General features: G+C 36.5%; 1 protein-coding gene across 11 annotated transcripts in view; it reads right to left on the minus strand.

Moving 5' to 3' along the window:
• Positions 1-24180, minus strand: part of TRRAP (transformation/transcription domain associated protein) — a 100964-nt gene that overhangs the window by 10984 nt on the left and 65800 nt on the right. For 7 of the 11 annotated variants that reach the window (XM_026083040.1, XM_026083034.1, XM_026083029.1 and 4 more), the window contains 9 exons: positions 23947-24138; positions 18691-18919; positions 18203-18468; positions 17355-17455; positions 13826-14027; positions 12137-12301; positions 9975-10065; positions 8090-8289; positions 7095-7356 (listed from right to left, as the gene is read on the minus strand). In XM_026083040.1, coding sequence (XP_025938825.1) covers positions 7095-7356; positions 8090-8289; positions 9975-10065; positions 12137-12301; positions 13826-14027; positions 17355-17455; positions 18203-18468; positions 18691-18919; positions 23947-24138 — 1708 coding nt within the window. Of the gene's footprint in view, positions 1-7094; positions 7357-8089; positions 8290-9974; positions 10066-12136; positions 12302-13825; positions 14028-17354; positions 17456-18202; positions 18469-18690; positions 18920-23946; positions 24139-24180 lie in introns of those variants that run through there. The other 4 variants (XM_026083031.1, XM_026083035.1, XM_026083033.1 and 1 more) reach the window with 2 other exon arrangements.

Here is a 24180-nt window from a genome sequence, read left to right on the forward strand (position 1 = left end):
TGAAAAAAAAAAAAAAAAAGCATACTACCAAGCAAGTCCATTACAGGAACATATCTATCTATGAATCCTGCACACAAAGAAAAGGTAAGTGGTTCCGACAAACACAGAGAAGATATAAGAATCATAAAAGAAGAATCAGAGCATAATTGGTATAGGATCATACAAGAGCAACAATGCTAGGACTGTAGGTGCTGAAGGATAAAAAAAAAAAAAAAATCATACAATCCAATGGTGCAAACCAAACGTGTACACAGAGCTGTACTACCTTTATTAATCAGACTGTTAGATATTTCAGTTCTATTAAAAAAAAATCTTTTAGTAATATCCTAAAATTATATACAACTTAAACCTATCAGAACATGCCACCTCTTTTCTGTACACAGCTCTAAAATATTCTCTATTAACTGGTAACTCACGGATATTTCCAAAGAGTTTCCTACTCCACAGTCATATGAACATTCAAAAAATATGCTGTGAAAATTCTGAATACTATTATTGTATTTAACTGCCAGATAGTGCAACCAGACCGACAGCATAGAAAGAATGCAGTAATAAACCAATGGATTAGATTAGATCTGATCATTTAGTGAAAGAGAAAAGTAAGCTTATTTTACAGTCTAGCACTATAATTTTTTGCCTGTTTCATTAAAAGTGATTTATTTATTTAAATCCAGCAGAGGCTTTTTACTTCTAAGAGATGAAAGAACCTCAACGGAGGATATAATGTGCAATCTGTGAGCTACTCCAGGACAAGCAGTAAAATTGCTGTTACTATTATTCTTCTATTCTGAGCTGCAAGAATATTCTCTTTCTTCTTTCCTTGCTCAGATAACAATTGCATGCCACCACAGGTAGAACAGATATGACAGCCTAAGCAAAAATGACAACATTATGCAAACAGCCTGCTCTTCCCTTTGCGACATAACAGCATTCCAGCGTGGCACTCTATTCCAGCACACATGCCAGCGAGGTAAGAACTTTCTCAAGGTCGGTCTTCTACACTATGCAGATAAATCTGTAAAAATAATCCCTGCAATGTCCACCATTTTCTGGGCAAACATCAATGCAATCTTCTCAACATTGCTCTCATTACAGTTTCAGAACACAGCAAATAAATAGATTAAATTTCCACAGATCTTTCCCCAAAAGAGCAAAAATGAATAAGCCATATAAACAAATGACATTATGGTTCAGCCCTTCAATACCACAACAGTGAGAGATGAGATACAATCTGCAAGAAGATAAAATGCTGTCTGTGTAAAACTCATTAGTTACAGCATCCAAAATTGTGCAAGTTAAATAACAGACTTGATTTCTTAAAATACATTTCTGATGATACCATTTTAAGTTCAACATGTTACAAGTGAAAAAAGCAATAGCAAGAAAGGGACAGAGAACACTGACTCAGTATTTCCAAGTTTTACAGCTAAAGCGGAACAATCACAATCTTCATTACGGTTCAATACAACAGAAAATTAACTCCAAGATGAGCTTGAACCTTATTACAGAAGCTACTGTTCGGGATGTCACATACATACAAGTATTTTCCTAAGCTGACAAAAGTAAAATAAAACAATCCTGAGTGCTACTCAGAGGTGAAATAGATTTAACCACACAAATATGCTATGACATCTATCTGCAAATGTGCTAGTAATTAACTAAGTACATGCACACAGCAATTACTGGATATAAAAGATTTTTTTCAGCTACAACTAAAACCACACAAAACAGATCATCCACAAGACTTACTTCTACAAACAAATAATTTCGTCCTTTTAGCCATAAGAATTCATACGCCTCTTCGTTCATTCTCTCTTTCTCTTAGATTTCTCCATTTTGCATGTTCAGAACGCTATTACTAAACAAAATAATGTGACGTAGGATTCCTTTTATTTTGCTGTTCTGTCACTTAAACAAAAAGTCAGAGAACACCTAACTTAACATATCTAGAGCAGTGCTAGTATCCACAATACTCATATGTGAAATGCTTTCAGTGAAATTCTTAAATCTATCAACCAAAAACTGATCAAAAAAGCCAACACATACAAAAACCTTTCCACTTATATATGGAAAAAAAGTCTTTAATGAAAAATGCAGTTCCTTATTATGGATGTTAGAAATTATTATCACTCAGCAATATTCTCTTTTCTTTTTCTACATGGTACAGGCAGTGCATCTATTGCAGTATCACTGTAAAACATTTATTATAATCCCAAGCCTACCCTCTAGTGAGCAGTGGGAGTAAATCACTTCATGAAAGGGACAAAATTATTGAATCATTTATCTCCTGATCCCTGAAGTGTATAAAAGTACCCCCAAATTGCAACTAGTTTTTGTGCTAATATGCGAATCACCAAAGTAGTAAAAGTATGCATCAATATTATGTACTTCTTCAAAAAAAGTCATTTAGTTCACCATGGGAATACCTCCAGTTTGTTGGCATATCTATTTTAGGATTTTTGGGTTTTTGTTTCCTAGTGGCAGATGGGAATAACAGAGAGTTCAATTAGTCTTTTTGTTCATGTCACACAGAGTCCATATGAGGAGGAAAAAAAAAAAAAAATCAGCCATGAGAGAAGAAAATGTGATACCAGACATTCCCTGTTGTACAAAACTCCTCTGCTTTGCAGACAGATAAATAATGGCTTTGTTTCAAACAAATCCAGTTTTTCAGTACTTCCTACTGGAGAATACCTTCGCAAGATAACATATGTTGGTCTAAAACACCTTACTATTTATACCATCTTTACCTAAAAGGAATAGGAAGTTCACCTCCTCATTTTAATGGCAATGGTCACAGAAGACCACGATACTTTTCAGACTGCATTTCAACTGAGGGAGGCTTGCTTTCTCTGTTCCCAGTGCTGCTACAGATTTTCGTGTGGTATGTGTATTTCAGATGAACATGTTCATTCGAAGCCTTGAATGCCTGAAAAACAACTACCCAAATCTATCCAGCTGAGTACAATTTAGAAACCTCAAGTTCTCACCATTTTCAATGAAAGGACAAACAGGGAGCACCATCTTCCTGCCAGCAAGACAGACCTGACCTGAAGAAATCTTGATGGTTCTTTAAATAATTAAATGAAACTACAGCTTTTCTGTAGAAGCTTAATTCTTTTTGAATAAGTACTGTAACATCATGTCTCATGAAGCACCACAAAAAAGGAATTGACTTTTCTTAGCAAGATTGGAGGAAGAAGCTCCTCTGTCCCCTCCAAAACCCTTGACCTACAGAACAGGAACAGAGCATTAAAACAAACAAACAAACAAACAAAACAAAACAAACTTGAGAACACTTGAGAACACTCAAGACCCAAGAATCTCCAACTAAAGAGTCAGGACATCCATCATGTAAGATGCCATGCAGGACTGAAAAGTAAGTTTAGCTCTGCAGAGCAGTTCAAATCCCTTGTATATACAATACTGAAGAAGAATCAAGCATTCTCCAAGACAGAAGAGCTGTCCTGCTCTGTACTTTCCCAAAGTTCTTTTAATCTCACAGGAACTGTTAGAAAGCACTAGAAAAATATGAAAATTCTCAGAGACAAAAAAAAAATAGTTCAGAGAAATATGAAGCAAGACTTCTGGTTTATCAGTCAATTCTAGAAACTCAAGACTACAAAGACCAGACCAAGGTCAATTATCATGACAATAATTCCAGCCTCTTGATCTGGATTTTCTGGATGACATCCTGTTACCTAAAAATTAGAACAGAAGTACAGAAAGACCTACCCAAGCTATGCTATGCTTTTCGCTTGAGGGAAGAAAAGTTCCTTTGAAAAGCTGGAAATGAATAACAGTTCTTTCTCCCGCACTCTCCCCCCACTTCAGGGAGAGATAAAGACTTCAGGAAGATATTTAACTTCTTCCTGATTACAAAGCTGCTATTCATAGAAGAGAATTCACTGTACTGGGTGCCAAAACTTTCAAGAGACTTACCTTGCCCTTTCAAAACTATATTGTGGAAGGTTCCAGCAGAATTCAATTTGGGTGGACAGAAGGTTAGAAAGAAGCACAGATGCAAACTCTAAACTCTTTCGTCTGCCCCAAAAAGAACAAATGGGGCAGTTTTTCTCCTCTGTTCACTGCTGAGCAAGTTCTCTAAAAGGGAGCATTTCTCAGTATTTGCCTGTTCTTTGATGTCAAAGGTTTAGCAGAAAAGGAGAGAAGGAATAAAGAACTATGTATCTGAAGTTCCAGAAAAACATTCTTTTCAAAGTAAAATCTGTTTTTAAAATACATAATGTTAGGATGGAAAAGACAACCAAGCAAAGCTCAGGTGGTCCAGTGTGCTGCAGACAAAGAATTCAGAAACTAAGTAGTGGTGTGACAGTCCCTAATGGCTCCAAACTTTCCTGCCTGTAATTTGCAGGAACCAAGATGCATCTCAGATGTTGGTGGAAGAGGTTATGAAACTAACCATAGCTGAAAGTGTCTATAAAACATTGCTGTCAACATTAATGTGGAAATAACTGAAGAAAACATTTTACTCTAAAACAGCTCTCGGCTTGGATACTCTTGCAACAGAAGGCAGCCACTGCAATTATCTCTCCATCATCTCAATATAACTGAGAATCAGAGCACAAACAAATATGAAAGTTCTAGTGTGACAGAAGGGCAGAGTGAGCATGATTTAAAAATTGTTTCACATAATGCTAACACAGTCTTTGTTATGTTCAGTAAGGTAATTACAGTCCTATTTATTTAGTTACGTACTTTTTACCGTTATTGTAAAATTAATCAAAAACTTGTTTATTTTCTGCATAATGAATTATAAAACTGCACAAGAAGAAGATCAGCTTAATTTAATCTGTTTCCCACACCTCATTTGTGAATTAAACACTGAGTTTAATAGATTAAAATAAAATCTAATCTAGTACTAAGGAAAATAATTATTTTAATCTGGTAGCCATCCATGTTTCATCATAATTGAAAAATAAAATGTGAAATCTTCAGCGAAAGAAGCAGAGAATAATTAGTATTATTATATTGAAGTTTACTAGGAAATGCTTTGCAATGACTTTACATTATTCTTCTTTGTTATTTTATATACTGATCCACATAATCCTTTATAAATGTTGTGATTAGATACCAAACCTGGAAACTTTAAATGCCATTTATAAAGACATGCAGAAAAGTACAGAAGAGCATGTAGAAACTGAAAAACCTATCAGTGCCTTTTTTTTTTAATTAAAATTAGAATTGAGCTGTAATTAAGTTTTTAAAATTGGTTCTCTAGAAATGTTTTGAAACCTTATTCTAAATTTTTCGGACTTGAGCCTAGTGTTTTATTTAGTTTTCCTTCACAACTCATGAACTCATTTCTTCTACAACCCAGATCTTCCTAACACTCATATCTTGAAGGAAAAAAACTGAGAGAAACCGTGACAGACCAGTGAAAAACCCAGCACATCAAGAACATGTATAGCAACGATAAAATGCCTAGACTGTTACTGCAATGTACAGACATGTAAACCATTAGTACAAATGAAAAACAAGTCCAGATGTATTTTGTTTCCCTATAATCTTCAGTCAAAGGCACACAAAATGTTTCAACTACCGTCTCTCCTTCCCTAGTAGCCTTCATCCATTAAATTTAATCATATGGTCCAGGACTTAGATTATCCCCTGTCATGCAATTGTTGTGCCTCAAAAGGACATCATGCAATACATATCTTGTGCACATTATGTAGGTCATATCTATGACTGAGTAATTTTCACAAGATTTCCATCAGTTCACTTTTTTCACAACATTATCAGTAAAATGCTTGAAGGGGGAAAACAAACTACACAAACAAAACAAAAAAAACCCAAACAAACAAAACAAAAACCACATACTGAAAGTCTACTTGTCAAACTCCGTGAACGCTCAATAGCTCTGTTGACCTCAAATACTTAAAGTTGCCTTAACTTAAAATTACCTTAGAATTCCAAAAAGAATAATTTTGCAATGCAAGATTCACTTTTGCAGAGGAATCACCTTGATGTGGAAAGGGTATGTTTTTCATCAGCTGTGAAAGCTAAGATGAGGGAGTTTAACTCTGCCAGGATCATCCAAGTGAGACTCCCGGGAGGGTAAAGAGAAAAGTGGATTCAGAAGAAGATGAAAACCCAGGTCTTCACTGAAATTCTACCTTTCCATTTATGAACAACTAATTAGCTTGAATTCTTCCATTTAGAAAAATTTAACTATTCCTTTTTATCTAATTTTACAGTCATCTTTAAGGAAAAGCTGATGAGTGTAGATAGGAATTTGTACAAAACCCCACAGTCCTGGCAATCCACTGATGCCAATAAATGTCAGCTTCTGTCATATATAGCTGACATGGTCTTAACACTTTTCAGCAAGTATACCAAAACCACACGGTATTGTACAGAGGCTTTTCTTATATTAAATCAACATCAGATATTCATCAAATATATAAGTCCACTGATAAACAGAAGCCAAATGAAGCAAACAAGCTACTTCCCTAAAGTGTCTTTTTTATTACAGCTGATTAAAGTTATTGATTCAATTTACCTAACAATTATGTGAATTTGTGTAATGAGATCTTTATAATCTAGCTATCCAAAACACTGAAGTAATCTTACTCATCAGAAGTAGCCTGTTTTGAAAGACTTCACACAATACTGTTCATTTGGAGTTCTGGGGTGAAAATTTCATTAAATTCTGTTATCCACCATAAAGTAGAGACCATTATTGTCCTCATCTATGGCAGATAATTCTACGCAAATTGCATAAATATTATAATGAACTACTCTAATTTATCTTTAAACACATATGTAATTTGATCACAGCTAGGGTAATGAATATACAACAATATACCACTAAAGTTTAAACTCATTCTCTATATTGTGGTCTGTTTTTCATTGGTTAGTTCACAGAAGAAAGTAATAGACAAAATAGTCCAGGTTTTGTTGAATGGCAGAAAGCTGCTCTTTTCTATACTCTCTCTCAAGGTGAAAAAAGTAATTGGAGGAAGAGTAAAAAAACAGAATGCTTTCACAGGTAAACTTTGGGGGTGGGGGGAAAGAGGAAAATTTCTCTGGAGATTGAAAGTAAAATTTAAGAATATGTTTTAAAAATTCACCTGTTGTAAATTGTCCTTTTAACTTCTGAAACACAGGATCTTGAGCTGTCGCCTGTGCTCTCCTGGCTAGCGACTCCGAGGCTGCACTGGAAAACATCGTGGACACATTAGACACATTCTCAAGACCTACTCCAAAAGTGCTGACTAACTTCTTGACAAAATTGAGCGTATGAGGAGTGATTTTGGCATCCGAAACTGCTCCACTTTTCTCAAAGGCAACTGAATAGCACTTCGCCAAGCCCTGCTGCAGTTGTCTAAGAACCTACAGATAAAAAAAAAATACATATATAAATAAATATATATAGCAAAGATATCCTCTCAGAAACATTTACTTAAAGCTGTATTGTTAAATTGGATCAGAGGGTCAATCAGAACGACAGCACTGATTCTTGTTAGCACTGCAAATTAGCAAACTGAACAGCAGAAATACTGCATCACAAAGCAAGCCTTGCTCTTTTAACAGCAGCTAGGTTTTAGATTTTCTGTTTTGTGATAGATTAGAAAACAATGTGGTACAAGGAAACCTTCTTCAAACAAGTGCTATGAAGTCTGTGCTAGGTAGACAGACCAGAACAGCCTACCACTCTGAGAGGCAAATAATAAAAATGGAGTAGGACGTCCCTCTGCTTTTTGATATCATTCAAACTTTGGACAATAATCACCACCTGTCACAGACGACCAGATCAAAAAGAAAAACAGGATCTCCAAAACTTAGCGTAAGTACAAAAATTTTTGGTTAATGCAAGCAACAGCTGAAAATCTAAAGTTAGAGGCATTTATCATACTGATAATTTTGGAAAGCCTCTGCATTGCTTCCAGAAATAATTAAGCTCCTTAAAACTCCAGTAAGAGCTGTCAGTTATAGGAATACATCAGTTTACTAATCAAAACAAATAGGTTTTTTTTAATGTTTAAACATAATTCTAGAGAAACATGTCACAGCTAACTTTTCCTTAGATAATACATAAATATGAAGTCATATTAAAGCCAAATACCTCTTCATGCCAATTTTCTCTGAACCAGACCATCTGATCTACAATGCCTTCCAGAGAAGACAAAAGTGTTGGATGCAGTTCTCGCTGCATATGCATAATTCTGCTGCACCGCCACATTGGTGCAGTGGCTCTGATTGGCCCAGGATCTGAGGCAGAATGGGACTGATTTCCAACTGAACTTGGCTGTTGTTGCCCAGAATCTGGAAAGTGTAAAAGAAAAATCAAAACATAAATAAATAATAAAAAACTTTGATAAACTTGATACACGTCTGCATGAAATAAAATAAATTGTTCCAAAAATTTGCTTTATATTTACTCTAAATGTTAATCATATGTTATCTAATGAGTCACAGAAAATTTAGCTTTTTTGAAAGAAAACCCTGCTCCAAATGGTGTTCAGTGGTACAGACTTCTGAAGTTAGAGCAAAATAAGCACTCTTCAGAAACACAAGAGGTGTAGCTTTAGCTTTTACACTACTGAACTGAGCTCTTGAAGTAATTGACATCTTTTCATATAGGATTCAATTACTTAAATTATGCTCATTTTGCCACTCCTCCCTTTTTTTGGTGAGTTCTCACATGTAACTGGAGGAATAAACATGCTGATGCCAACAACATGCAAATTATCTTAGAGTGTATCTTCTGGTACAACTAGTCTTCTGCATAACAACTATATCATACAGTGATTACACACACAGTTTTGGTTGATCAGATTATGACCCACTGCTTCAAACAACATCAGATTTCAATGATCAGAGACCTCATCTAACCCACGAACACAGCAATAGTCTGTGGCACACTCAAGAGAAAAATATTTTATCAGCTATCACTGTACATCTGGCAATCTGGAGAATTTGGCACAGAACAGCTCTCTTGCTGGATACGAATGTAGTGAAGGAATCAAAAAGAAAACATTTTTAATGAAAATATCTTGTTTCAGTCTTACAGTATGTGAGCATCTCTTCCTCCTCTAAAGGAGCACCCAAAGAAAAATAAGACACTCTTTAAATAGCGCCATTTAAATTTTTATGCAGAAATTTAATGGACCGATTCACAAGTGAAACGGGCAATTAACTAAACAATGCACTTTGTAACAGTGAATACAGAACAGAAAGGAAAGTTCTTCAAGTCTCTTTCCTGAGATTCCTAAGAGATTATATGGGACAAAAGAACAAGGAAATTTGTGGAATTGCTTGACGTAGTGATTCTAAATAGGGTTTATTCTTGAAAAAGTGGTGTGCAAATCTCTCAGTGTTCTCCCCACTTCCCATACATTTACTCAAAACAGAAATTGCTTTTATTTTGTGTTAACTTAGATGCTCATTTTACTTGAAAGTTCCCCATAAGAAGTAATTTTGCAAATGTCAAAGTACAGATTATTCACAGAAAGCAGTTTATCTCACTTGAGCTACATGAACTAGTCTTTGGTTAAATTATTTTAGATGTTTGACTCATTCAAAAGGAAACAGAATGCCACGTGGTTCATGTTTCCAACCAAAACTAGACAAGAACAGCTTACTTAGAAAACGATGACTCTCTTCTGTATTTGTAATCTAAGAATTTTCTATCTCTACAGGTAGAAAAAGTAAAGAATATGAGATTCTCAATAATTAAAGTGACATGAGACTGAAGTAGATGGAATTCTTCTTGGTGAATATTTTATTCAAGAAATTTCAAGACAGCTCAAGCCATCTGTAGACTTAACCTCACAGAAACAAACAGACCCCAAACAAAGCTTATCAAGAATTTTTTCCTTAGATTCTCTACAAAACACATCAACTTAATCAAGGCTATTTTCCCAGTAAAGTCAGGTAGAACATACAGTAGTGACTAAGTTACAAAATCTCCAAAAGAGCCCAAACAATGTTATTGTTATCAAGCTCACCGCTTTTGTAGCGCTCTCGTTGTTCTATCTTCAAGGTCAAATAAAGGGTCCTGATAGGGAAGTAGACAGCTTGGGGATATACTCTTCCCACCTATTGGAAGATATACATACATTTGCTATTTTCTCAGTTAATGAAAATTGACTATAGATCAAGTCAACAGGTACAGATACTCCTTGCAAATGAGTGCACATCAGTAATAATTATTTCCACGTTTTAAAAAACAGCTTATGGAAAACTAGGAAATTAAAGACCATTTCAATAACAGAAACCCAAAGAGGATTAAATGGTGACTCTCACCACACACTGTTAAGGCGCACCTAATTAGGGCTTTCATATCATATTGCCTAATAAATCTGGAAACAACATAATGCTAGAGTACCCAGGCCAGCCCAAAGATCTTACTCACATACATAATAGAAGAAAAACAGACATAATGACACCGTCTTGTCTTTAAATTAGGCCACAATTCCCAGTGCCCAATACTACATGAAAAGAAGGCCCATTAGAGAGCAACTATACTCCACCTAATTGCAGCACTTAATGTAAGGGGATACCAATTTAACCAAAAAAAGCTTTTATAAACAGAAAAAAAAAAAAGCACTAAACTCTCAGCATCCCTTTAAAATCTATAAATCTCAGTATCTATTAAAGGAAAGAAACAATGTATCTAAGTACTACTGATTATAAGAGCACATCTCAAGACATGACAAGAGGCTTCTCTAGCCACAGTTTTATTAAATCATGTATTGTTCTTGCATCCAAATGCATATGGTAAGTGGTAGAAATTTTGTAATGGCAATTCACTGTTCAGAAATATGCTACTGATGACAGACTACTAACATGACATATGTATGATTCATGCTGTCAATCAAGAATAAATTAAAGAGAACTGTAAAGGCCAGGTTCTACTACTTCTGCAAACTTATGGTTTCAAACCAGTAAAACACTGTTTCACATCAGTAAAACACAAAACCTGTTTTTTTAATTGTATATTCCTTCTATGAACCCAAAGATTAAAGGCAAGATTATCAAAACTACCCATGATATTTATGAGCCTAAGCTCTACCTACAGTAGGACTTCTGAACAGGCACTCACTTCTGAAAATTTTAAACAGAAAAGCTTAGCAAATAAGAAGTCTCTACAACTCACTGAAATAGGTTTTATCTGTCTGCTGTCAGGAAACATTTGAGCACACTGGTGTTGCAAGGCAATACCAAGTTATATCAATCAGATGTCTTGCTTTAACTACTTTGCTTTCTCAAGCTGCTTGGGTGCATGGCCTCTTCAAAATTTCACTTTGATTTTACAGAGAGAGTGGGAAAGAGGAAAAAAATATATATATACACACACACACACACACACACACACACATATATACTATGTACACAAGCATCAGTGCACATGCAAGCTACATGGAGAAATGGAGAAAACAGAAAAATGTCACAGATTTTCCATCAGACTAGGTAAGTCCTAAATAGCAACTTTATACTGAAATACGGGTACACTTTCTGTTCTGCTGACTCTTCTTCAGAGCAGACAGGAGAAGGCAATAAAATCTTAAAACCCAAAGCAAGATTAATCAAAGCTCATCTGTCAGCTTGGAGGTACAAATCCAGGAAGTCAGATTCTTCATCTAACTCCCTAAACCTTATTCGTATTCTTCTAATCACCTGAAGTATTATACTCAGCATGAAAATGTACGGAGCCTCTGTAAAGCTTCCTGATGGTGACAGCCAGAACACTCTTTCTTAAATCACGTCTAATAAAAAACAAAGCGCTAATAAAACAGTTTCTCCATTTAGTCACTAAAGCAAAAAATTCTTTATCCCTGCTCCTACATTACAAGCATTTAACTATACATTTCCAAATGCATGTGTGTACCATAATGTTCACAACATATCATAAATAAATTTCAGGGGGAAAGCTATGTTTCATGCAAATATGGCATACAGCTTCACTGGATTCTATCTCATCAAGTAACACTCACTTTGAAAGTAACAATATTCTGCTTACAGACAGAAATTAACACATGCATCTGTTCAGTCAACAACAGTTACAAAGAAGAGCATTTTTAAAGCTTAGCATTCTCTTAATTCGCTTTTAAAAATATTTATACCTCACCTTGAAAACAAAGAACTAGTAATGATCTTTTGTACCTACCTGACTAATGAGGTTGAGGAGGAGTTTGCCCTCGGAGCCAACCAGGCACGTCAACAGCTGGGGAATCCAAGCCAGCCACTGAATAGGCGGGACACCGATACAGTACTTGTCCACTGCATCTGCTAATGTGTTCTTATCATCATCGAAGCTCAGGAGCCAAAGAACCTAAAAGACAGTTTCAAGAGAACATCTCAGGGCTTAAACAAATTCAGGATGTGCCATGTGGATTATGCAGGAAAAAATGTCATTTTATTAATATGATACTGTTTTATCTGGAATCCTTGCAAGTGTCAAAGCTTACTTGGACACAAGAAGTTGCACTCATTATACCTTGCCAATGTCATTTTTTCTCCTAGAAAGGATATTAAAGGACATTAAAAATATATGCAAGTGTACTGCAAAGCTAAGAAACAAGAAACAAAAAAGCCAGTGAAGCTGACTGCATTCCACAAATTTTTTGAGTTTTTTGGAAAACAAAGAATGTTTATAGAACACAAACTTCTGGGGTAAATTAACTTTGATGCAAAAACTTGAATATTTTTTGGGGGGGGGTTATTATTATTATTAACTGTGCAAGTCTAATGAAACTTTCCACATGTGAATTTAAATTCAAACATATTTGTCTCAAACACCCAAAAATAAGAGAAGTAAACTTGGGATTTGACAACACAACACTAATAGTTAACAGGACAACATGAATGTAGTAACTGTGTTTGTCTAATGTACTAAAAATAAAAGTAGTACAGGAAATTTCAGAAAATTAAGCATTCATTTTGTCAGAAGATTGCTTGGGAGAATAAAGATTAAATTAATTACAGCTGACTTTGCAGCTGTAGCAATCCATGGTTCCTATCACTGATGGAGACAGAAGGGACACCCCTTTAAGTCGACCCCAGGTAAGTAGCTGAAGAGGTGTCTATACAGAGCCAAAATGCAAAAGTAGAACAAGAAAGTGCTGTTAATTCTATGGTTTTAACTTTGCTAAATATTTGACTAAATTAAAAAGCAGAAGTAAAGAACACAAGAAGGCTTATACGAAGTTAAAAATCACTTAAAATTATGTAACCAGACAAGGAGAATAATAAACTTCAGAGTGCTAAGTGAGCACTAAAAATATTTTCTGTTTGCTTCACGTGCAAAACAGAATGACTTCCACAGTCTGTCAATAGTTTTTAAATTTTCTTCATGAGGGATATTAAATATACCCAAACTGAGACATATATAATGCAAAGAACTTTCACTGAAATTTTGTGGAAATAGAATAAAAACTTACAGAAAAAGCCTTTTTTGAGTAAAATGCAATAGAGAGGTAAAAGTTAATATGATCATCCATTCCAATGATAAACAGACACCAGCTCATGATACTTTTTAAAGCACCACACCATGCCTTTCTTCAGATTTCTCACTGCATCATATAATAGAAAAGCTGAACATGGAGAATTTTGCCCCTTTCTCCCACAGAGAAAAAAGATTCACATCTAAAAACTCCTGATGAAATATAAAAATCCATCATAAACTACATGTAATGATCCTCTGCTGTAACCATATGTAAACTTTCAGCCCAAATTAAAGCTTTCAGTCAGTAACCGAGCTTCCTCTAATTACACAATTTCAGGCATATCAACACAATTCCAACCTCTTCTGAAGAGGTGGAGCTCCAATTTTTTTAAAAAAACATCTAGATCTTACCTTTGCTAAGTATTTTCTTGATTTGCTCTCATTCTGATGACGACACGCATGCAGGTAGCAAGTAATAGCAGACACTCCCAGGTGGAGCTGACGTTCTTTCACAAAGATATTCTCCAGGTAATCACCCCACATGGCCCATGCTTTCACTAGCACATCGTGCATCTGCACAGCTGCAGAAAAAGCTTTGTTCGCTTCTTCAGACCTACGTTGTGACAAGTGTGAATCTTCATTTTGTATCAATACAAAATTATTACATTATCTAAGAGGCAGAAATCTGATAGGGTAACTCAACCACTTGTTTAATACTGAATGATATCTTTCCACTAAGTTCTCCAGCAAGCTCTTACGACTGCTTTCTCTTAGCTTTCCTTAGCATTCAGAACCTATGAAAGTAAATGTTTCATAATGGGAACAATTACATAAATGTTTAAGATATCCAGATACTCCCTAAAAAACTAAAAAACTTCCATTGTTTAGAAATAAAACAAACTACATTTATTTTTTTTAAATCAAGTGCTCAGCTACTACCAATCAAGAATAAACATGATATCCAAGCTTAGCAATGAATCTCATCCTGTCGCTTATCCTCTTATTCCTTCATCCCATGAGCATCCAGTATACCCCAGCCTAAGCTATATCGTAATGATATCCCACATTTGAATTAGTCACTACAGGAAAGAACATAGATAGTGTTAGAGTATCCCAGAAACGTTGCGTTTCCCTTTCACTTACCTGAGAAGTTCTTTCATTTAATAGCAGCTATATTATAGCTTTTATCTATTATCTATATTATAACTGACTCAACCTGAGTCTGTTTCAAATAAGTAGGTCAAAGAGAAATAATAACACTTTGGAATTAATAAGCAACATTTTCCCCCCCAAAAAAACATGCCAGCTACAATAGGGCCCTTTTCCATATCCTAGCACTGACCGATCTTCCTTTGCAGCAGCATCAGCAACAAAAACTGCCCAGGACTGCATTGCAATTGCAACCCAAACAAGAGAATAAGATACTGGGAGAGAAAGAAGAATGAATGATAACACAAGAAGAGCAAAAGCATTAAAACACATTAAAAATACTTCTCTGCTGAGCAAAACTGGAGGTGAGAAAAAAGCAAAATTGGGAAGATGTCATATTAGCTATTCTTTGGTGGACTACATCTTACTTAACTGTTTACCCACACCAGTCATGAAGAATTTACAAACAAAGTTATCTAGAAAAAGTCAGTTTCTGATCTCCACAGCTAAAATGTTTATTTTTCAACAGCAAAAACTGAAGGAATATGAAGGCTAATCATACAGCTCTTAGATTCAGAAAAATCTGTTTTGATAACCAAAAGATTATTAGTTTGATAGTTCTAAAGTCTTCTCTAGGTTTCCTCAAAAGTTTCTAGTTTAAGGTTTAGCATGATTCATCACAATGTAAATACAGCCCTTGAATCCATATAATCCTGTGGAATTTACATTAACATTTCAGGCACAAAAATAAAAGATGAGAAAACTCACATACACATTACTGAATTGAAGGAGCTTTTAAAAGCATTCTGAGATCCTTTAATACAGAAGTACTCCACTTTTGTCTTACAGGATAAGCATTTAGATAAACAGCACAAGCGTAAGTAATGCTTGTTTGTCTCATTCTTAAAATATATAAAAATATTATTAGCTTGGAGGATCATAGTCTGCAATGATAAACAAATTAAAATGACTACCTGTTGGGTTAAAATGATAAAATGAAAGTAACTTTATCTGTCAAAGTGCATATTAGTTTCTACGTTACACAAGCGTGCTACTTTCTTTCCATGGCTTTCTGTACCCTCCTTTGAGGTCTTGAAGCACACTGCCACGGGAGCAGCCTGATAAATGACTTGGTATCACTACTTCCCTTTTACAACAACAGGATTTTCCACTAGATTTTCTTTTCTCCCTCTCTACTATCTATCATTCCTGACACCTGAGATGACTTTTTTAATATGGTTTCTATCACCTTGCTCAGAGAAGGGGCAGCTCAGGGAGCTGCAACACCACAGGTGACCTTTAACTCCTGGTTTGGCTGGCACACAGGGAAGCGGGAGTCACATTCCCAAGGGCTGCACTTCAACCCGTGGCCATGCTTCCTAACTGTATGCAACTGCAATGTTAAAAAATGCTGTATTTATTTTTGGCAAGATTTAGAAACTGTAAATAAATCAGAACTGTGTTTTAAATAAAACCCATTACCCATCCTATCCTGAAGAAACAAACAGACAGTTTTAGCTATTTACTTTTTCTGCCTGCACTAAAAAAAAAAAAAGCAGGGAGGAGGAAAGAGTAGAATTTCTTCTCTTTACACCTCAACTACAACTAAGCTCATCTGTCGTCATAAAAAAGCCCATTGCACTTTTCAAAGTAATTACATTCTGCCTATTTAAAATTCTCTCTTGTATCCACAGAAGAAGATATTCATCATTTCCTGACTTAAATTGCTATGTGGAGCGGAAGTGTACAGCTTAAAAGCTGATGGATTTCATTCAGTAAGTGTCTACCATATGAGTGGTAAAGGAGTGATTCCACCTATATGTAGCATGTATTAATACTGCTATTAAAAATCATGCATACAAAAAGCCATTGAAATCTGAAGGGGTTTTAAGGTATCACCAGGCAAAATTTGACCACTAAGATATTTGTTTACTAGATTAAAGAGAGATCTTCCTCAAAGTAATAAAATGCTTGTCAGCATAAAGCAAAAACATTAGAAAGGTATTTGTCTGAAAGCAATGTTTGCACTTAGGTGTTCTTTAATTGCTGTAATGCAAGATGTCTCCAACACATACCACATTAATCTTTCCAATTCAATTATCTGAAATGAGTTTGTGTCACATTTCCATATTGGATGATACAGCAGATTTGTCTAAGCACTCTGAATTATGCCACAACATCTTCTTATGCCTTGAACAGTTATAGCTTACAAGAGGGACATATACAATGTACAATGAAACAGAAACAACAACAAAAAAAGACAGAGGTATGCTAGTTTTGTTTAGACAGTTCTAAGCTTATAGACTGAACAGCATTTTTTCCTTAGTTTTGTATATGATGCTTACATTGAAAACACAGTTAAAGCCACCTCCTTTTGTCAACTACACTAAGAAATTACTCAAGTCTTCATCCGTTTGACTAACAAAGTAGTCACGGAACCAGGGAAAAAAGTATATTAAGCTGTTAAGCTTTGGGTAGATCCTTTCTCCGTGCCCCTTCCCTTCACCCCACCCCCTTCGCCAAAATAAAACATAAAAAAAAAAAAAAGAACTGATGCAATGTTTGCTTTAGCTAGTCTTCCGATAATACTTAGAAGTATCACCAGTCATTACATCTTTAAACAGCTCAGCAACCAAGTGTCACCTGTACTTTTACTTTCTTTAACAGCTGTGCCAAATTTTAGTCTGTATAAACATATGGAACAACTTTCTTGCTTAAATATTGTGTTTAAGTATGTCAGCTGCATTTTTCTTAAATGTGTGCTAGTGGCTCTTCCAGCCAACACGCTTACTTGTTAATCTGTGCCAAGAACATCCCCTTCAACGCATAGAACTCGGCAGTCATCTCCTTGGTGAAGTACTTCAGATTAGTTGATTCAATAACTTCAAGACCCTGTTAAATAAACCTTAATGAAAAAAAGCCTTCTAAAATGGAAGTTTCTATCAAAGTGAAAGTGCCATAAAAAACAGCCAAAATATCCTCCTGATTTTTAAACAGCATGAATTTTTACTGTTTGTAACTTATTTTCTATTTAATTATCCTTTAAAAAAACGTGGACTGAAACCAACTTTAAGTTCCTATTGGCCTATGCAAAACTACTAGATGTTATAGCCAAAGCTCAACAGATGATGGATTTGTCATTTCCACCTTAAAGTTGGCTGACCTTATGTCAGGGTTTTTTTGCCTAGTCACAGTTCTTTTTTCCTATCCATTTAACTCACTGTTTCACTTCAGTATGCCAGTATGCATCACTCATACAGTGTAAATCACTCAAAATCTTTATTTAGGTCTTCACCTAGTCTTGCGATAGTATTGTTTCTTTTGCAAATCACACTAGTCTGTTCCATTTATCTCTTAAAAGATTTTAAAAATCTGTTTCTCCTTTACTCTTATTTGACTAATTTTTAAAATACTCACAGTATTCAGTTCAAAGAGGACAGTGACTGTTTGCTTTTAACTCTAACAGTCTTACTTAAAACAACTTTATGCATTTACCCACAACGCGACCAAGCAAATTCAGACCCTGTTCTGTATATGCGTTACCTATTCAAATCACTGCAAACTGCATATGGTGGTTCTGGAAGCCATCCCCCCCCCCCCCSAGTTACAACAACAGTTTCAGAGATAAAGCTAACGTACCTGCATACATTCATTTTTGCCCATGACTCCTGCCAGCTGAAGGTAACATTTAACTTGCTGGCGAATTTTCTGAAAGCAGTCCACGATGGGCACCGTTGGAATGGTATGAATGCGGCTCAGTATATCCAGAGCTACGTTGACCAGCCCTTGTTTTCGCGCTATCTTTCCATACTGGATAATTGCCGATGCAGAAGCATGAACTCCCAACATAGCATTATTGGAACTAGGATCATGCTGAGAACTATTCTCATACGCAGTTACAATGGCTAGAGATGAAACACGAAACGTTTGTCATTATAAATGAAACTGTATATGCAGCAAAATCTTACATAATATACACACATGAAATGATGATTTAAGAAAATGGAACATATAAATGGAAATTCAACAAAAACAATCACTTGTCGAAAATCAACAAAATTCCCATATGCTTAAATAAAAAGAATACAAAGAACTTATTTCAAACAATGTGTTGTCTGGAAAATTACATGATGAATGCATGCTGGACCAGGCAGTTTTACCCTGGTAATGATGTTGTCTCCACATGAAAATGCTGCTCCAATGGGATAAGTCATCTGACACAATAGGTAACCTGTTCCTCCAAGTCTTTACGACAGTCTTCATATCATGGAGGCTGTTGTTCCTCCCTAGATTAGTTGGCTGTAATCCTGCATTTATTTGGGCTGCTTCTTGAAGTTCAATTATTTGTTGTGCTGCCTAGAAAACATTAAACAATATAAATCATCATAAAGGATGGTACAATCCGCTGGCCAATTTCATCGCTAGAAAAAGATCTCAACTAATGATTTCACCTTTAAATCATGATTAACCAATTTAATCATTGAGCAAAAACAGCAAAAAAACGCCAGGAGATTGATTCAACACTTTAGTCTTTGACTGAAATGTGAAATTCAGCCACTGTCACCTGCATAAGATTTCTATCAACGGTGGCCAGTCTTAAAAAGTAAAAGAAAAGAAAAGAAAAGAAAAAATTTAAAAATTTTCAAATAAAAAATAAAATAGAAATAAAATATCAAGGCCATAAAGCACCTTCCTATCTACTTGCAAAGGTCACTGCATAACTTCAGGCGTCCTCTCCAGCGAGGCAGAAGTATCAAGCCGTTACACCGTGCACACCCCTTTCTGAGCCAACTTAACACACTAACATTATCCCGTTGTGAACAGACATTCCTCATCTGTAGTTAATGTCTTCTTCCTATAGTACCATGCATTTGACTGAAAGTTTTAACTTTCGCCAACTATAACATGTCTTTCCTTGATAAAATGAAGGTAAAAATCCCCTCATAATTTCTCCTATTTTGAACTGCACATGTTTTCACAAATTATTCCACAAATGGCAGTGTCTTATTTATCAGAAGCATTTTTTTTTCCACAAAAACCGAAGGAAACAGTTTGTTTGAATTTGCACTCTCTCTTCACCCCTGCCCCCTCTTCTCCCACATCTAAATAAAACCGATGAGCGCCCCGCACGTGTCGCTGCATATTACAACGCCACAGTCACGGGGAAGATCTCAAAACACAGGTTAAAAAAAAATAGCATTCTATTATTATTACTGGCTAAAAGTCTAAGCATTTAGGTTAGAATTAAATCCTAGCACGCAGTCTGAATTTACTATATCAACCCCAATCACAGAAAAGCACAAGTGAGGGCATATACAACCTGCTAAAGCAGCAGGCTGAGGTAGAAATATTGATTTTAAATATTCCCTTGATTAAAACAAAACTTTTAATAGCATATATTCCCTGGTCCTTCTCAACAGAAACCTAAGCATACAGAAACGCTACCGTATGCCTTCCTGAAGCTATTACCTTAAGGCATTCTGCAATGGCCTTAGATTTGAGAATTTACTTGGGCTGAGAATGGCTTTTTACAGACATCTGATGTTCCTAAGTTACTGAAAGGGACAAACAGAAGATGGCAGCAGTCTCAAACTTACTCATGGCAGCAGACATTTTGCTAAACTTCAACAACCTGAAGAAAAGGCCCACAAACTTTCAGGGAATTTAATTACCTGTAGTACAATAAAAGCAACGTAGTATTCTCTGAGCTACCTCTCGGTAGATAACAGCTGTATTCACTGTTAATCAACCAAATAAGATAAGTTATTTAAAAAAAAAAAAAAATCACTCCAAATTTACGGAGTCAAATCTCTTGAAACAAAATAAATTAAGGAAAGTAATATTTTCCTACAATCATCTCAGTATCAGCTCTCACAATAGCTTAACCTTCATCCTACACTCATTCATCACGTAAATTTAATTTTCTCACAGGTATTTAATCACATGCTATCTGATATTAAAAAAAAAAAAAGTAATTACTGCAGTGCAAATTCACTGCTGCATTTGTACCTCTGTCATTCACTGCCTATTTTATCATTTCTTCAAGAGAGATATATACATACAAGATTATTTTAAAAAATTGCCTCAATTGATATTTGAAAGCATTTAAATACTTTATACAGCAATGCTGATCCTTTCACACTGCAGATACTGCCAATCTTCGGGGAGAAAAAACTTAAAATATCAACGAAAACTTAGCAGGAAGGAATTAATTCGGACAAGAAATCCGCTGGCTGTAAGCGAGCGGCTCAGCCAAAGGCCGCTCTGTGTTATCGCTTGTATCCGAGCGGCCTCCTGGCAGCTGCCTCCCGCCGTGCCGAATCCCGCTCCCCCGCGCTGTCTGACCTGCCGGGCAAGGTGCGGGCTGCAGCGGGAGCCCTCGCCACGGGCAAGGCCGCAGAGCGCGCGGACGCGGGAACCTACCACACACAGGGAAGCACTCATCTCGTACAGCGTTGCAGAAGCCTCCAGACTGAGCAGAACTTGGAAAAAGCAGGACCTTCCACATTTCTGCAGTAAGGTTTCTGAGCACTGGTCCACCTAGCAGTGCACCCCTGCTATCCCATCCCAGGTTATATTGTGCGGAGATATCCCCGAGTTTCCCCTTGGGGACGAACGGTTCCCCGCCAACAACGAGCTGGGCTTAGCCACATGCACCGATAGCAGTGAAGCTGGAGCGGGGCACGCTCAGCCCTTCAAACGATGACAAATTAGCGGCACGTTTAGTCGAGGTCACGTACTGCGTGACAAGCCGAACCCAAGCCTTCCCCAGCCTGACCGTGCAGTGACAACGACGGGCACACGGACACCTCCAAGGAGCTTCTGGAAGCGTCTTGAGGCCAAGTCCCATTTTCCAGAGAAGAGTTTAGGCACCTAGCTCCAGTCAGTTACACCTGGCAGTAACAGCGACTCCGCAAAATTCCTGCCTTACCGTTGCAAAATGAAATTTTTACATAATTAAATCCAAAACAAAGCAAAAGGATAAGTGTTGATGTTTTATACGTTTAGAAAGGAAGCAGGAGTCCCTACTGCATGAAGCGCACGTGAAAGTGCAAGGGACACTGGCTATGCAGTTTTCCCCACGTTATACTTGTTATTTCATCTCACTTAATTAAACTGCATAGTCTGTATGATTAAAGTTGTGCCAGGTGCTTCACCAAAATATTTTCTGGAGGTCTAAAAAACAACAAAAAACGGTCACAGCAAGTTCTCACAAACTCTTCAGGAAGGGACAAGACGCTAGTCCTTTCCTCTGTTTTTTTTTGTGTGTGCATCATTTTTCTGAGTAACACATAAGCCAAAGAGAAAGACTAAAGGCACATGATTTAAACGTAGTTCTTTAAATTGAAATGCCACTCTTGAAAGAGCTAAATAAAATGTTTCACAAGCTATAAAAATAAAGATGTACCTATGGCACAGCACCTTAAAAACAGTTTACTTTTAAATAAATACAGGAAAATAGTAGGTTCTTTATATTGTAATACGGAATGATTTGAGGGCTAAAATACTGCATTGAAATAAGCATCAAGGACCTATTTAACAAGGATGAAAGAAAAGCAATCTTTTCCTTTCATTATTCCAAGCAATATTCCCCTACAGGAAGACAGAAAACAGCAGGCCCCATTTTGAGATCAAAATGCTTGTTAATGATTCAGAAGCAGCCAATGAGCTCTATCTTCTCCCATAAATGGGTAACAGAGTTAAGAAAGAAAGAAGTAAATAAGTAGAAAAGTGGCATGAAAATGTTAGCTTGGCCCATTCTCTCTGTACGCACTCGGTTATCCAACTGGAAAGTCACTCATCCTTTTTAAGTCGGGGATTTAAGGATGCTCACAAGGGTTTATCTGAACATCCAGCTGTCTCTGTTTAAGACCACATGCAATATACTGCAGTAATTTTACAGGACAGTAAGAAATTCAAGTTACAAACTTCTTCCCACATTTTAAAAGATCTCTACAAAGAATTAAATTAAGTCACTTAAGATTAGATGATACCCAGCTTTTTTTAAGTTCTCGTAACCCAAAATTAATTAGATTAGTTAGCTGCCCCTCATTCATTCTGGACAAGCCAGCACACTGCTTCATTGCTAGAACTATTTTAGGAGCGAGCTCCTCTCAGAACTTTGTTTGCTTTGTCCATTTTTCTCCAGGAAGCACATAGATCTCTGGCAGATCCCAAAGCAGTGAGGCCAGAGGGATCCATCCTCTTCCGATTCAAGCCATCCATCCCTTACCAGTTCAGCAAACAGCCCCTGACGGAGGTTACCCTGTTTCAAATTTTCCAGCTGACCTACTCACGTGAGCACTCCATAACCTATCACAATTAAAATGAGGCAGTTAGCTGGGAGCAGTATCCTTTCCAACCAGCACAGCTAAATTTGGAGAAGTGCACCCACACGTGGACAAGGAGCATTACTGAAATATGGTTTCCCACACACAGCAAAGAGATTTTCTGTCCTGTAGTTGGCGTCAAATTACATGAGAGAAGCCAAGATGGCTCTTTTCCAACCTGCAAGACCCCTCCGTCTGTGAAACATTGTGGTTTGTCATGGGATTTCTTTTTACAACAGTACTGCAAGAATATAATGTAATGTTGATCCAAATAACCTAGCAGGACGACTAATAAAACTGAAGACCACGACATGAAGCTTTAAGGTACACATATTAGTTTGTCTAATACAATCCAGTCTCCTTTACAGCAGTTAAGAAATGTTTCCCAACAATCAGAACTTGTGGAAGTAATTCCCTGTCCATCAGAAATATCACATACTTGAAAGATTAGACTCTTTCCTACTTCCTTTCCCCAGTGTTCTTGATGACTTCTGCTATACTCCCAAGCCCAGCTACAAAGAAAAATAAACCTAAGAGCAATCCTATACAATATGCACCAAATTGGGCATTTTATTTACAATTAAAGCTTTCTTGCTACCATTATGTTTAGCCCAAATATGCTTCCAGAAGGAGACGGCAAACCCAAAAGGGCATGCATGTGGCTGCTCTACCAGTCCAGCTTGAGCACCTGTGAAGGAGCTCACACCAGCCCAGCCCATCCAGCCTGCCATAGAAAAGCACTTACAGCCCTACACCAGTGTCAAATTGTACTTAAAGAAGGGGAAAAAAACCAAACATTTGGTAATATGTATATATTTAAATAATACATATAGTTACCTCTGTAGGCCACAAACAGAATGGATACAGGTAAACTACAAACATTATAAAAGAAATCCCAATCAAAATGCACATTCTGCAGTTTTTAACAAAAAAATATCATTAGGAGAAACCAAACAGTATTGTACAGAAAAACATATTTTATACCCATAATCATTAAAAATCCTGAAACGTGCTACTGGAAAATAATCGATAATAAAACACTTTTATTCTTACCTGGAGAAGGGGAGTATGAACGTGCGACACTACGTGGGGAAGCCTTCGCCATTCCCGAATAGCTAAGCTGCTCGCCATCTCTACCAGACGCTCAATGAAGTTAAGCTGCTGCTCTTCAGGATGGCAGATTGCTAAATATCCTCTGTACATGTTCACTTTCCAAGCCATCTCTTTTGGACAACTCAGCTCCACCTGGTAATGAAATGGAAAAAGTTCTAGTAAAGATTATTCATG

Source organism: Apteryx rowi, unplaced genomic scaffold (assembly GCF_003343035.1).
Source record: "Apteryx rowi isolate R43461 unplaced genomic scaffold, aptRow1 scaffold_6, whole genome shotgun sequence".
NCBI lineage: Eukaryota > Metazoa > Chordata > Aves > Apterygiformes > Apterygidae > Apteryx > Apteryx rowi.